General features: G+C 42.2%; 1 protein-coding gene across 4 annotated transcripts; it reads left to right on the top strand.

The window, feature by feature from the left end:
- Positions 1–2,385: 2,385 nt before the first annotated feature.
- Positions 2,386–10,593, top strand: LOC118362299 (heterogeneous nuclear ribonucleoprotein Q-like). 4 transcript variants are annotated; one of them, XM_035742518.2, is made up of 12 exons: positions 2,386–2,552; positions 4,004–4,163; positions 4,897–5,015; positions 5,447–5,554; positions 5,681–5,794; positions 6,037–6,213; positions 6,317–6,452; positions 7,251–7,456; positions 7,661–7,810; positions 7,912–8,033; positions 8,221–8,585; positions 9,250–10,593. In XM_035742518.2, exons 2-12 carry the CDS (start codon positions 4,016–4,018, stop codon positions 9,273–9,275), a joined length of 1,671 nt encoding a protein of 556 aa, XP_035598411.1. In that variant the 5' UTR covers positions 2,386–2,552; positions 4,004–4,015; the 3' UTR covers positions 9,276–10,593. The 4 variants fall into 4 exon arrangements, with proteins under 4 accessions (XP_035598411.1, XP_035598413.1, XP_035598410.1 ...); XM_035742517.2 differs by lacking the exon at positions 2,386–2,552 and adding an exon at positions 2,622–2,770; XM_035742519.2 differs by lacking the exon at positions 2,386–2,552 and adding an exon at positions 2,624–2,770 and having other exon boundaries at positions 8,221–8,558.
- Positions 10,594–14,966: the final 4,373 nt, after the last annotated feature.

Below are 14,966 nucleotides of genomic sequence, written 5' to 3' on the forward strand. Positions count from 1 at the left end.
GTGGCACCACAGGTCCAAGATATGGTGGGGGAGGGGGGTATTTCAATAAACAGTCAGGATACATCATCTCACATTTTATAGTTCCTGCAATATGTGTTGTGCAGACAGGGGGGCTCAGAGTTTTTCCTGGTCTGCTAGGCTAACCCAGTGGTTCTCAAACCTCTCCTCAGGCATCCTCAGCCAGTTCATGTATTTGATTTATTCCAGAACTAGCACACCTGATTCAACTTGTCAGCTAACCCTTGATTAGGTGAATCAGGTGAACATCTAACACGAAATTGTGAAAGTCCCTAGAAGAGATTTGAAAACCACTGGGCTAACCTAACCAGATAAAACTCTGGACCCTAGTTGGAGGGTATGATATAGTAATAAATCAGCTGTAAACCAGTTTTATATGGGCTATGATGGGACCAGATTATTTCTGACCAGGTCATATTGTTTAAAACATTTTTGGCAACAACTGATTGGAAAATAGAACTAACATGGCGGAGTTTGCTTTATGCAGGTTAGAGTCCTGTAGGCCTTTGTTGCTGTAAGTTGCTCACACAGTATGTCATCACGATTTTGTCTATTTAATTCCAATCATTTTTTTTATTTTTTATAATTGAACCTTTTATTTAACTAGGTAAGTCAGTTAAGAAAAATTCTTATTTACAATGACGGCCTATCGGGGAACAGTGGGTTAACTGCCTTGTTCAGGGGCAGAACGATAGATTTTTACATCGTCAGCTCGGGGATTCGATACAGCAACCTTTCGGTTACTGGCCCAACGCTCTAAACACTAGGCCCCGGATTGATACATTTTAATACAAAACCAAATTGGATGACATTCACATTTTCTATTAACACAAATAAATGGGCCGATTTTAGGCTGTAAATACATGTTTGGGCTATAAATACATGCTGCAGTAGTTTGTGTCGGGGGGCTAGGGTCAGTTTGTTATCTGTTTGTTATATCTGGAGTACTTCTCCTGTCCTATCCGGTGTCCTGTGTGAATGTAAGTATGCTCTCTCATTCTCTCTTTCTTTCTCTCTCTCGGAGGACCTGATCCCTAGGACCATGCCTCAGGACTACCTGACATGATGACTCCTTGCTGTCCCCAGTCCACCTGGCCGTGCTACAGCTCCAGTTTCAACTGTTCTGCCTGTGATTATTATTATTTTACCATGCTGGTCATTTATGAACATTTGAACATCTTGGCCATGTTCTGTTATAATCTCCACCCGGCACAGCCAGAAGAGGACTGGCCACCCCACATATGCTCTCTCTAATTCTCTCTTTCTTTCTCTCTCCCGGAGGACCTGAGCCCTAGGACCATGCCCCAGGACTACCTGACATGATGACTCCTTGCTGTCCCCAGTCCACCTGACCCTGCTGCTGCTCCAGTTTCAATTGTTCTGCCTTATTATTATACGACCATGCTGGTCATTTATGAACATTTGAACATCTTGGCCATGTTCTGTTATAATCTCCACCCGGCACAGCCAAAAGAGGACTGGCCACCCCACATAGCCTGGTTCCTCTCTCGGTTTCTTCCTAGGTTTTGGCCTTTCTAGGGAGTTTTTCCTAGCCACCGTGCTTCTACACCTGCATTGCTTGCTGTTTGGGGTTTTAGGCTGGGTTTCTGTACAGCACTTTGAGATATCAGCTGATGTAAGAATGGCTATATAAATACATTTGATTTGATGTTACCGCTTTGTTTACAGTGGGCAGAGGCAATTGGAGAGAAAAGTATTTTCTTGCCTACCTGCAGATTTGATTGTTCTCAGTAGCCTAATTAACTGAATCACATATTAATTGTGCACGAGTTGGCAAATCATGTGACAAATCAATCTCAATAGTCGTTTGTCCCTTTTAACCAACGCTTGTCAATATGTTGTATTAAACTGAATCCAAAGTGTTGGGGCATATGCCAGCTCGTCTGCTGGCAGCCCTGCTATGTTGATCTCTGCAGCATGGGTAGATGGAAATCGCCACATAATGCTACAAATGAAGAAGCTATCTCTAAATTTTTAGTTAGCTACTGTCTAAACATTGACATACTATCGACGTTTTAAAAAATCGTGGCGGGAATGGCCTTCCATACAAAACCTTGATCATCTGCTACTCGACTAGGCAAGCCCGTGCATGGGTGTCTAAGAAACCCCATCGATGAGAAAAAAAACTCGCGGCGTGAACGGGTATTCGCTAGTTACCACTGCCACAAAGTCATAAACCCCGCCTTGTTCTATAATTATTATTCTTAACATGTTATTTTGAACCTAAACATAACCACAGTGCTAACCGGATGTCTAACCCTAACCTTAAATTAAACCCCAAAATCAGTTTTTTGTTTTAATTCATGTTTACGAAATCCATTTTTAAATCATGTTTACTTTGTGGCTGTGGTAACTAGTAGAAACCGCATGAACGTGGCAGCCATTTTACATCCTCAAGAGTGAATGAGTGGAGCCGGACCAGTGCCGGGAGTTTTTACACTTTTTCCTCTTTTAATTCTCACATTTTCCTTCCGAAACAATCAACACCATACAAGTTGGTGATCCATCGGCAGGTATGATGAATACTACTAACTGGTCACGTGATCATAGTACAATGTATAGCTAAAGTCTGTGAGCTTGTGGTGTTTCAAACAATGTGTAAACTGGTGGTTGGGACGGGTTCTACAGACCGGCTTTTTGAAAATGGACTCTCCCTATGTGGCGGCACGTTGACAAACCACGAAGCTAGCTAGCATACTACAAGAAGGCCTCTGTTAAACCAAAGATGCTGGTAACATTAACCTATGACATTCGAGCCAAATTATGTCAACCAGCAAGTTACATATGAGCTATCGTATTTTTAATGTTGCTAGATAGCTCATTTAGCCAAGTGAGCTAATTCTGACAGATCAGGAATGACACATGTTCATTGTCACGGGCTAACCCAGCCTGCCAAGGAGCTAACAGTAACGCGTGAGCGTGCAAACTTCAAGAGGATTGCCTTCTGCCACAGTTTTAATGCAACTCGCGAGCTAGTTCTTCAGCTAACCAATGTTGGCTAATAAAACATTTCAGTTAATCCCGCCAACGTAGCAAACTGGCATGCTTAGCTAGTAAGGTTTGTTATTGCGACTTGACAGCGTGAGGACTATCATTAGCTAGTTAGTACCGCATACTATTATTTAGCTAACGTTGGTTAGCTAGCTAACGTTGAGTTGTTGGGCTATATACAGTATTTGGATAACGCAGCTAGCTAGTTGACGTTGGCTAACGTTAGGCCACAATGCTAACTATGCGTTTTTGGTTGATATAGATAACTACTTAGCAACCCAGCTAAATGGATTAGTTAGATATTGGCTGCAATGAAGACTTGGCATGAACTGAAATAACGGGAGTTCAATTTGACTTACATTTATGCTCGCTAAGTTTGCTTACTAGTTAATACAGCGTCAGTGGCTTGAGACAACGTATCAAACATTTGTTATAACCATTGTTAATAGTTAGTCGACCACGTAGTATACTCCTGTACACATGCTTGTTGACCGGCTTGCTAGCTACCGGAAACTGGTGGTAGTTACACTGCCGAAGGAACACGTGTACAAACTATAACGTTAGTTAGTGCTGAAGTCAGCAATCATTAGACTAATTTATCAATCAGGCCAAGCCCTTGTAAATGTTAGTTAGCGTGTTGTGCAAATGTGTTCTTCAAACCTAGTCAAAGGCGGGAAATGTGTAATTGCGTGTACACACGTTTTTCAATGTAGCCTAGCTAACTCCTCACAAATGGAAATGAAATTAACGTATGCAGTTAAACTTTTAAAATAATAATAATGGTATTCATAAGTGTCAGCATTATCAAATTTGATAGACATGCAAAATCAAATATTGTAATTAAAATGTGACCTGATTCCACTGTAAGGGACCACATGGACCCATGTGTGCCTGTTGAACATGACATCCCCAAAAAGCTCTCAACAGCCTTGCACTTGACCCAGCATTAATTTGGCTCATTGCATTTGCACAGATTTCTGGAGACATGGCCACAGAACATATTAATGGAAATGGTCCAGAAGAACCAATGGATACCACTGCTGCAGTTACCCATTCTGAACACTTCCAGACTTTATTAGAAGCTGGTTTACCACAGAAAGTTGCTGAAAAACTAGATGAAATTTACATAGCAGGTAAGGCACACTGAATACCCAGCATATTTGTATACATAATTAAAATTTTGCTATTGCATGTGCTGTCATGTATTACATTACATTTTGAATGTGGGAATTGGGATCCTCAAGCAACTTTTTGTGGTTTCCTACCAAAATGGGTACTGCAGTGTTATGAAAAAAGAGAATTTGGACACCACCAATATCGGTGTGAAATAAATGTCATGTCTACATTTCCGTTGTCTTAGAGGTACATCCGGGCAGAGACCACTGGCGACACGGCCAGTGTTGTGTTTAAGAATTCAAGTGTATCAGCACAGATGAGCGGCGAGTTAGGCCACAGTTCGGCGGAGGTCTCTCTGTACAGTCTCAGGCAGAGAATTCAGCCAGATGGGCGCATGCAAGAACAATGGCAGCAGCTGTCGGTGGCTGGGACAGGTGATGGGTCTTCCAAGAGCAGAATGTGGACACGCTCATTAGGAACGCAGAGGACTGTTACATCACATCTGTTGTGATTAGTTCTGCAAGGGTTGAAGGTGCTGTTACTCAATGCACTTTGTCAAAAAAAAATTCTGACAATATTATCTGAAGTATGACTGCATTATTCAAAATTTCAGAGATCCCCAACGCAGTTATCGCCACAAAAATAAGAACTTTGATACCTCCAAACATGCATTGCGGCTAGATCCGTTTTGAGAAGATATCCCGTAGTTCTGTTCCTGCTAGTAATGGATGTTTTCTGGTGTCTCCTCAGGTTTAGTATCTCACAGTGACTTAGATGATAGAGCGATCGAGGCTCTGAAAGAGTTCAACGAAGAAGGTGCTCTGCAAGTTCTGTTGCAGTTCAAGGACAGCGACCTCTCGCATGTCCAGGTATGTTTGGAGGGGGGCGGCGTAGTAGAAGTTGGGTCAGCTGCATAATTAGTATGAAAATGTATGCTCACTACCGTGTCGCTCTGGTTAAGGGCGTCTGCTAAATGACTCAAATGTAAATGATTAGACTGCACTGTGCGTCTTTAAATGAAATGCTGCCATTTCACCATCTAAAGCAGTGTTTCCCAACCCTGGTCCTTGAGTACCCCCAACAGTACACATTTTTATTGTAACCCTGAAGTAGCATACCTGATTCAACTTCTCAACTAATCATCAAGCCCTGAATGAGCTAAATGAGGTGTTTGTCCAGGCTACAATGAAAATATGTACTGTTGTGGGTACTTGAGGACCAGGGTTGGGAAACACTGCTATAAAGTATATGTATTGATTATTGTTTTTTTATTTAAATTTGTTATTTTTTTACTCAACAGAACAAAAGTGCCTTTCTTTGTGGAGTTATGAAGACATACAGACAGAGGGAGAAACAGGGGACCAAAGTCTCAGACTCCAGCAAAGGACCAGATGAGGCCAAAATCAAAGTATGGTTTTAACAAATATTCTTGAAATAAGCGATCGTAGAGATTTTATAACGGTATCATTATTTTATGACGTGCAGTTGTTCTTTGGAGGGTGTTTGACCTGAATTATGTTATTTAAATGAACAGGCCCTGCTGGAGAGAACTGGCTACACACTTGACGTGACAACGGGTCAGCGGAAGTATGGAGGCCCTCCCCCGGAGTCGGATCACTCAGGGACACAGCCCACGATCGGTACAGAGGTATGTCTCTACAATATTTAAATAGTGTTCGATTAGTGTGTAATAGTTTTCCTCAGTGTGGATGGTGTTTCTGCATTCTGTGTCCAAATGATGAAATCGTGTACTTTTTCCTGGAGTGACTTCAGTTGCATTGATGGTTTACCGCTAAGATCTGACTGGACACATTAATTCTGTATTTTGGAGATTTATTTTAACAATGTTTCTTTCACACCAAGATAACCTCCATTTTGCTATCATCTCAGATTTTTGTTGGCAAGATCCCCAGAGATCTATTTGAGGATGAGCTGGTACCTCTGTTTGAGAAAGCTGGGCCCATTTGGGACCTGCGTCTGATGATGGATCCACTCAGTGGCCTCAACAGAGGTTACGCCTTTGTCACTTTCTGCACTAAAGAGGCAGCACAGGAGGCTGTCAAGCTGGTATGAAACACTTGTGGTAAACTTCTCTCCTGACAGAACAGTGGGAATGGAGAATTTAAGCCCACCCAACCATGTCATGAACTCTCTTATCCTCTCCCCACAGTGTAACAACAATGAAATTCGACCCGGCAAACATATTGGCGTGTGCATCTCTGTGGCCAATAATAGACTGTTTGTTGGTTCCATCCCCAAGAGTAAAACAAAAGATCAGATTGTGGAAGAGTTTGCTAAAGTCACAGGTAAGGTTGAATGATCCTCTGGACATTTTGAAGGGCCAGTCATGTTGTCTTGGCAAAAGTGATCGTTTCCTTGGCTTAGCAGTAACTTTGACAACTGTCTGTAGATGTTGCCTTACTATCACTGAATGCACCAATCATGATCAAGCACTCAAGCAGAGGGCTGCCCAATCCTGGTCCTGGAGGGCCAAAACACCTTTTTTGTTTGTTTCTGGCAGTTAATTGCACTCACCTGGTGTCCCAGGTCTGAATCTGTCCCTGATTAGAAGAGGATGAAAAACAGTGCTTGGGCCCTCCAGGACAAGGATTGGCAGGCCTGCACTAGTGTGTTAGATTGCGTTTATTCTGAGTTAAGAGTTATGTGAGGGCTATGTTTTGTAATGTAATAGTTCATTGCCAATATGATGGTTCTGTGTCCAAATGATGAAATGCATATATTCTACCCTGGAGTAAATCTGTTTACGCTGATAGTTTACCGCTAAGATCTGACTGGACACTTAACTGGGCACAAATCAACAGTCTCTCGAGACTAATGTCCAAAGAGAACAGCTGTGTCAAATAAAGGAGACACTAAATGTTTTGAGTAAACTGAAGGGAACATTCTTTGATTGCATAAAGTCTTGAATGTGAAATATTCTCTTCTGGTGCCAACTGTTGTATGCTTTTCAGTAAGGTACTCAGAGTTCCATTTTTTGACTTGGCATTGCATATGGAGGAGCTAGTGCGAGCTGTCTGGTGCACTGGTCACTGTTCCGCTAGGATACCCTTTATGCCTTTCCCCTTCTGCCCCTCTTTCAACAGAGGGTCTTAACGATGTCATACTGTACCATCAGCCAGATGACAAGAAAAAGAACAGAGGCTTTTGCTTCTTGGAATACGAAGACCACAAAACTGCAGCTCAGGCCCGCCGCAGGCTGATGAGTGGCAAGGTCAAGGTGTGGGGGAATGTGGTGACTGTGGAGTGGGCCGACCCCATAGAAGACCCTGATCCTGAAGTCATGGCCAAGGTATGCAAAGATAACATGGCTCATTTAGCTTGTGAATAAATTGTGATTTGATCTTTGTTCTGTCTATCCATAAACTTGTAGACGAACACTGATTAGTGTTGGAGGCTGTTGACCAAGGAGTAAGAATAGAGGTAACCACCCGTGTCTGAGAGCCAGAAACGGATTTACGGGATTGATAACCCACCACTACTTTTCCCCTCCCAGGTGAAAGTGCTGTTTGTCCGGAACCTTGCGAGTACTGTAACGGAGGAAATACTTGAAAAGGCCTTCAGTCAGTTTGGCAAGTTGGAGCGGGTGAAGAAGCTGAAGGACTATGCCTTTATCCACTTTGAGGAGAGAGACGGAGCAGTCAAGGTACAGGCTGGAGTCTTTATATTTCTCTAATGAGAGTATCACGAAATTGTGGTAAAAATGGCAATTTTTTTGGAAAAGTTATTAAACTTGCATCTTGACAGGCCTTGGCCGACCTGAATGGGAAAGACCTGGAGGGAGAGCACATTGAAATAGTCTTCGCCAAGCCACCTGATCAGAAGAGGAAAGAACGCAAAGCCCAGAGGCAAGCGGCTAAAACGCAAATGTAAGCAAACCATTGATTTGCAGTTATTCGAGACCTTCATTATAGTTACATTGTTGGGCGGCCTTTCATCATTGAGTTCTCTTGAGTGACTGAACAGAGAAGTTTAAAACATGAAATACATAAAATTCTCGTGTCCTGTATGGTTACTAAACAAGTGTATATCCTCTCGCCTACCCATTCTTCACAGGTATGACGATTACTATTTCTACGGCCCACCCCAGATGCCACCTCCCACAAGAGGCAGAGGACGAGGCGGTGGCCGTGGTGGCTATTCCTACCCCCCTGACTACTACGGCTATGACGATTACTACGATTACTATGGCTACGACTACCACAACTACCGGGGCGGCTATGAAGACCCCTACTATGGCTATGAGGACTTCCAATCTCCCGGCCGAGGACGATCCCGAGGCGGAGCCCGTGGTGGTGGTGTCCTATCTTCCCGGGGCCGTGGAGCCATCACGCCCAGGGGCAGACTAGGGGGTTTCTCCCAGCGAGGAGGAAGTGGCCCTGGATCAAGCAGAGGTGTGCAGGGGACCAAAGGGGCACTGGGTAAATGGGGACTAGCTGTGTTAATAGTCAAAGCAAATCTTTGCCATCAGCTATATGTTAAATGCAAACATACTATTTGGACAGGACTTTTTTCCCCTTAACATGAATTACCTTTTTATACAAATATTATTTTTTACCTGCATTTGTCTTCCTTATTTGGCATAAATTGACCCAAGGTGTGTGAGAAGCCTAGAAAAGTAAGGAATCAGTCATACAGATGGACCCATTTTTACTTTTGAAAGCTGGGCTAGATGTCCCTCACATTAAATTGAAAAAATGTACGCAAATGTCTTTAGCTTTATGTCCAAATGATGAAATACTTATATTCTATCCTGGAGTAACTCTGGTTACGCTGATAGTTTACCGCTAAGATCTGATTGGACACTTTGGACATTTTAGGTTATTATATACATGACTAGAAGACTTCCTCAGATTTGTGTCCATTGATGGGCAAGTATGCTTATTCTCAACATTTGAAGACAACTGCCTTGACTGATGTCACCTTTCAGAGCACCAACTCTGAAAGGTCTGTTCCTCTGTATATTTAGATTAGCATATATTTAAGTCTGCATATTAGGATTACCCTGAACTAGTTTTATATAATGTTAAATGATTGAATGTCATTAGTGATGATTATATTCTGTATCTGTTGCTTGGCCAACAGGGAAAAGGGCTCGAGGCCGATCCTGACCTGTCACTATGAAGACTGACCTACTGTGTTGGGTTACACCAGAAGCGGCAACGGATACGGATGGATAAGTCAGCGAAATGGTCCAATATTCCAGCCTTACAGAAGCATCTCCCCCAAACTGCCACCTAAACAATCACCAGATTATTTAGATACACACACACACACACACACACACACACACACATATTCACACACCCCCCCCATCCCCTCCCCCAATGCCATTTTAGATAATTATTGAAGAATTTGCACTTTTTAAGTTTTAGTTTGAAGTGGCTCAAAGGAGCTTGATGCTATTGTATATTTTTGTGCTAATCGGAATTTTTATTGTCGGAATATCCATGTTAATCTTAATCGTTTGATTTGGATGTTTGAAGAGAACATCTGCAGGTTTTGGGTGTGACCACCAGGCATGGATAAGTCAGGCATTCCAGGAAAGTGGTTCTTTTCAGAACTTGTCTTTTAAAGGGTTGGTTAACTACCTCAGTACAGAGGTTTAAACTACCCTGCCTGTACTGTAAATAGGGAAACTATATTGATGAAAGCAGGGCTTGTTTCCTACAAAATATGCACAAGAGCAGCAGAACAACCGAAAGTACTTAATGTAATATAGTAATTTTGTTGCAGTTCTGACACTGCAAACAGTCAAACTGGCCGTGCAAAATAATTGCATATGATGAGCCTGAACAAGCCCTGCTTTTATCCTATTTTTAACTGAATTAGCTGCCTTGCTTATTCAGATTATTGTAGTTACTGGTTGTATAGTTTGGAAAATGTTACTTTTGTAAAGGCTTGAACATCAACGAAGGCATTAACTGACTTTGAAAAAGCCCTGCAGTGTCCCTTTGCCACTCCAATGGATTTAAAAAAAATAAAAGAATAGAACATAATTATGTTCAGTCAGTTACACCCCCCCATTTAGTTTAAAAGAAATGTCCCAATCATGTGAAATCTTGAACAGTCCCCCTCTAACTCTAAGCCAGCTACTATTTAGTTAAGCCACTTGATTGAAATGAATTGCCCGTGTGCCTGTAGCTGTTTCAGGGGGGTGGGGGATCGTTGTCATTGTGGTCAAAGGGATACTGCAGCTATGATTTGTATTCCATGTATAGCAAAAAGGATACCGAACTATTCATCCGGTTTTGTACACAGTTAACTCCCTCAATAAAATCATTACAACCACCTTTTGAAAAGATGTTAGCAGTTTTAAACCATTGTTGGTGGCCAACAACGTTTTTTGCATTCCTGCAAATAAATTGTTTTATACTGTAAAATGGAGGTGAGTGTAACTTATTTTTGTAATAAAGTTTTTGATTTCTATCTGTGTCTTACTCTCTGTATGACTTTCTGTTGAACCATCTCAGTTATGCACTGATTATAGCATAGAATTGTAACATCCTTTCTGATTCACACAACACAGTAAGCACTACTTTCTCATGCAGGGATTCTTCAACCAGAGGCACATGTGTACTGTCCTGTGATTTCAATTGAATCATTACGTTGATCAGTACTTGGCAGTGACACATCGGTTTTGTCGTCAGCCTGCTGCAACATGAAATGTGCGTTGTAGAGATTAATATATGCTTTGCTTTTAGAATATTGTGTATCTTCATCGTTATGATAGGTGATGTCTACATAGGCTATAAAAAAATAACGGCCAACAATGTTGCGTGATCCCATAATGAACCGGAGGTGACAAGCATGGCGAAGACCGAATCCCGTTGTTTTGATGACGAAAACACATGTTGGGTGTATGATTGATATTCAGAAATACAAAGACCGTGAATGCATGGGGAAGCCATTGTTGACATAAGCAAGTCTTCCGCTAAGGGACAGCTCGAATTGTAATGAAAGGACATGGGTGTTCCAAAATAGGGGTGAGTTTTCTTTTTTTTGGCGGGGGGAGGTTGTCTTTGTGCGGAGCGGCACAGGGGAGGGTAGTGGGTTTTTTCTTCTCTGGTTTAAATTCACTCTTCTGCACATACTTTCCCTATAAACAATAGCTTGACTTTTGATATTACCATAATACATTTTAGAAACATTTGTGAAGGTATGGTGTGACTATTATTAAGCTTTAGTTACTGCAGGCCTATGATAGGAAGGCAGTGCGCCCTGGCTCTCCAACTGACTCTGACAGTTGAATTTGAGGTGAGGAACACTCAGACTTGACACAGGATGTCGGTGGGCGGAGCCGGGAGGGTCGTCAGCGAAATGGGACACACTTGGGCCCGGGCGTGTCCCGGGGATAAACAAATCAAATCTTATTTGTCACATACACATGGTTAGCAGATGTTCGTGCGAGTGTAGCGAAATGCTTGTGCTTCTAGTTCCGACAATGCAGTAATAACCAACAAGTAATCTAGCGAACAATTCCAAAACTACTACCTTATAGACACAAATGTAAGGGGATAAAGAGTATGTACATAAAGATATATGAATGAGTGATGGTACAGAGCAGCATAGGCAAGATACAGTAGATGTATTGAGTGCAGTATATACATATGAGATGAGTATGTAAACAAAGTGGCATAGTTAAAGTGGCTAGTGATACATGTATTACATAAGGATGCAGTAGAAAGAGTAGATGATATAGTAGATGATATAGAGTACAGTATATATGTATACATATGAGATGAATAATGTAGGGTATGTAAACATTATATTAGGTAGCATTGTTTAAAGTGGCTAGTGATATATTTTACATAATTTCCCATCAATTCCCATTATTAAAGTGGCTGGAGTTGAGTCAGTGTGTTGGCAGCAGCCACTCAATGTTAGTGATGGCTGTTTAACAGTCTGATGGCCTTGAGATAGAAGCTGTTTTTCAGTCTCTCGGTCCCAGCTTTGATGCACCTGTACTGACCTCGCCTTCTGGATGATAGCGGGGTGAACAGGCAGTGGCTCGGGTGGTTGCTGTCCTTGGTGATCTTTATGCCCTTCCTGTGACATCGGGTGGTGTAGGTACACCTTTCCCCCAGTCTTTGAGGAGATTCCATGCAGACGTTGTATATTTGTTTGTGGAATTTTGTGGTTTGTTTGTTTTGGCACTGTCTATGCATGCAACCACTCACCATTGTTAATTGTATATAGTTTACTTTAGTTAATAAATCTATTTTTGTTATTCCTTGATCTCTGACAGTGTCAGCTATGATAAGGTTAAAATGGCTGTTACAGATTTATGAATTGGGGCTGAGGCGTACGTCAACGATTTAGAACTATAAAAAAGGCTGATAAACAGACATGTTGAGTTTGCGCAAGAGTTATCTTCAGTTTAAATGTGGGGTTCCGCCTCTGCGGTTACGACTTTCCAGGGGCTGTGTGATCTGATTATGCTAGAGCAATTTAAGGACACAATCCCTGATCGTATAGCCACGTATATTAAAGATCGAAAAATGTAGACTGTCTCCGAAGCTGTGGTTTTGGCGGATGAGTATGTTTTGACACACAAGTGGCTTTGCAGAGCCCCGTATTTGGAGGGAGTGGGGACGTTCAAGAGATTTTGGCCTGGCCCACTGAGACCCTCTGGTTTACGGGCAGAGCTTCATTCCTCTAGGGTTGAGCCTGGCTCCTGTGGTAAAGCTTACTTAAGTCAAATACCACTCCTGTCATTGTTCAGGTCATTGGAAAAAATGAATGTCCTGTTCTCAGGGCTAAGGGTAAATTCAGTACTTGCGCTAAAGTTAAACCAAGCCTACAGCATGAGCAGCGCCGGTCCCACATCTCTTCACTCCTATCACTGCGTTTCGCCAGCAGTGAAAGTCCCAATTGACCCAGATCGTTGACCTTTAGTGTCGATAGGTGCTTCTGAGTCGTTTGTGTTAGTCTGTGTTACCCTTCTCTGCTGAGACTGATTCGGGGAATAATTTGGCCGGTGAGCGTGTTTGGTCTATTGTCTCCACCTCTAGTGGTTTCCGCTTAGCGGTCTTTTGAATGGTTGAGCGCGCGCATTTTCCCAGAGGTGTTCTCTGCGTGCGCAGTGAAGCGTTCCATGAGCGGTGGCGACCTAGTCGCTGCACCGGCTAACGATGTTACAAAGAAATCTGTCAGTATTTTTCCTGTGATCCCGTTATCTGTGCCCCGCTCCGATCTAATCAATACACAACTGTGACACCGCCTTAGAAGAGTCACGTGACTGACCACTGTTTATTTTGGTTTGTACTATGGCTCCTGCTTTCTATATATTTTTACAAATATATTTTTGTTATTCCTTGATCTCTGCGTTGTCTCCCTTTTTGTTAGTGACAATCATACAGTGGACACCTAAGCCTATAGGTCATTACAAAAGTACCCTGAAACACAAGGAACAGTGAGTATTTTTGTAAGTTGTTATAGGCTGTTTTTAAGTTTGGCCAACATCCTGCGTTTATTGATGGTGCTGGCTGTGCCAGGTTGACTCTGAATTGCATATGGATGTCTGTCAAATGTCTTAAATGTCTGGTAAATTAAAATCTTCCCTGTCATGTCCGGTGCCAAATTTTTCTAAAAGAAACTGAAATGGCATATCGTTTCAGAATATTCACATGGAAATCTGTCGTCAATTGGATGGGAACTTAGACACCCTAAAGACTCTGGCAAGTGCACTAGTCCAGTGTCACTTTGATTATGCCTGCACATCATGGTTCAACAGCAGCCCCAAACATCTAAAGAATAAGCTAACAGCCAAACAGCTTGTAAGAATAGTACTTAAACTCCCACCTCGTACTCATCTGGAGGTTGAGCATTTTTTCCTCTTTGTAATATCTGCGTAATTGTATACTGAACAAAAACATAAATGCAACATGTGAAGTGTTGGTCCCATGTTTCATGTGCTGAAATAAACGATCTCAGAAATGTTCCATATGCGCAAAAAGCTTATTCTCTAAAATGTTGTGCACACATTTGTTTCCATCCCTACTCGTAAGCAATTCTTCTTTGCTAAAATAAACCATCCACCTGACAGGTGTGGCATATCAATAATCTGATTAAACAACATAATCATTACACAGGTGTACCTTGTGCTGGGAACAATAAAATGCCATTCTAAAATGTGCAGTTTTGTCACACAACACAATGCCACAGATGTCTAAAGTTTTGAGGGAGCATGTAATTGGCATGCTGACTGCAAGAATGTCCACTAGAGCTGTTGCCAGAGAATTTGTTCATTTCTCTACCATAAGCAATGTTGTTTTAGAGAATTTGGTGATACGTCCAACAGGCCTCACAACCGCAGACCATATCAGCCCAGGACCTCCACATCGAGCTTCTTCACCTTTGGGATCGTCTGAGACCAACCACCCAGACAGATGATGAAACAGGACTATTTATGTCAGTAATAAAGCCCTTTTGTGGGGAAACAACTCATTCTGATTGACTGGGCCTGGCTACCCAGTGGGTGCGCCTATGACCTCTCAGATCCACCCATGGCTGCACTTTTCGTCGCAGGTTAGGAGAGTATTTTTGCGAACTCTTTCCCTAACCTTAAACTTAGTGTCCTAACTTGCTATGTTAATTCTCCTAACCTGCTGCATAAGTTCTCCTACCTGCTACAAAAAATGCAGTGAAAATAGTGTTTCCCTGAGGGGAAGTTGACATTTGGCTATCATGATAAGTAGGTATTCCTCCATCAACTAGCTTGACTCATCCTGCAGCTTTGATTGAGGTGAGTATAGACAACAAATTATCAATTTGCACCTTTTTCCTGCTTAGCCTTGGGC

The sequence above is a fragment of the Oncorhynchus keta genome, chromosome 29, assembly GCF_023373465.1.
Source record: "Oncorhynchus keta strain PuntledgeMale-10-30-2019 chromosome 29, Oket_V2, whole genome shotgun sequence".
Lineage (NCBI taxonomy): Eukaryota > Metazoa > Chordata > Actinopteri > Salmoniformes > Salmonidae > Oncorhynchus > Oncorhynchus keta.

Coding starts and splice junctions, on each gene's coding strand:
- LOC118362299 (XM_035742517.2), top strand. Junction 5,555..5,680: donor CAGATGAGGCCAAAATCAAA/GTATGGTTTTAA, acceptor TTAAATGAACAG/GCCCTGCTGGAGAGAACTGG. Junction 6,214..6,316: donor CACAGGAGGCTGTCAAGCTG/GTATGAAACACT, acceptor CTCTCCCCACAG/TGTAACAACAATGAAATTCG.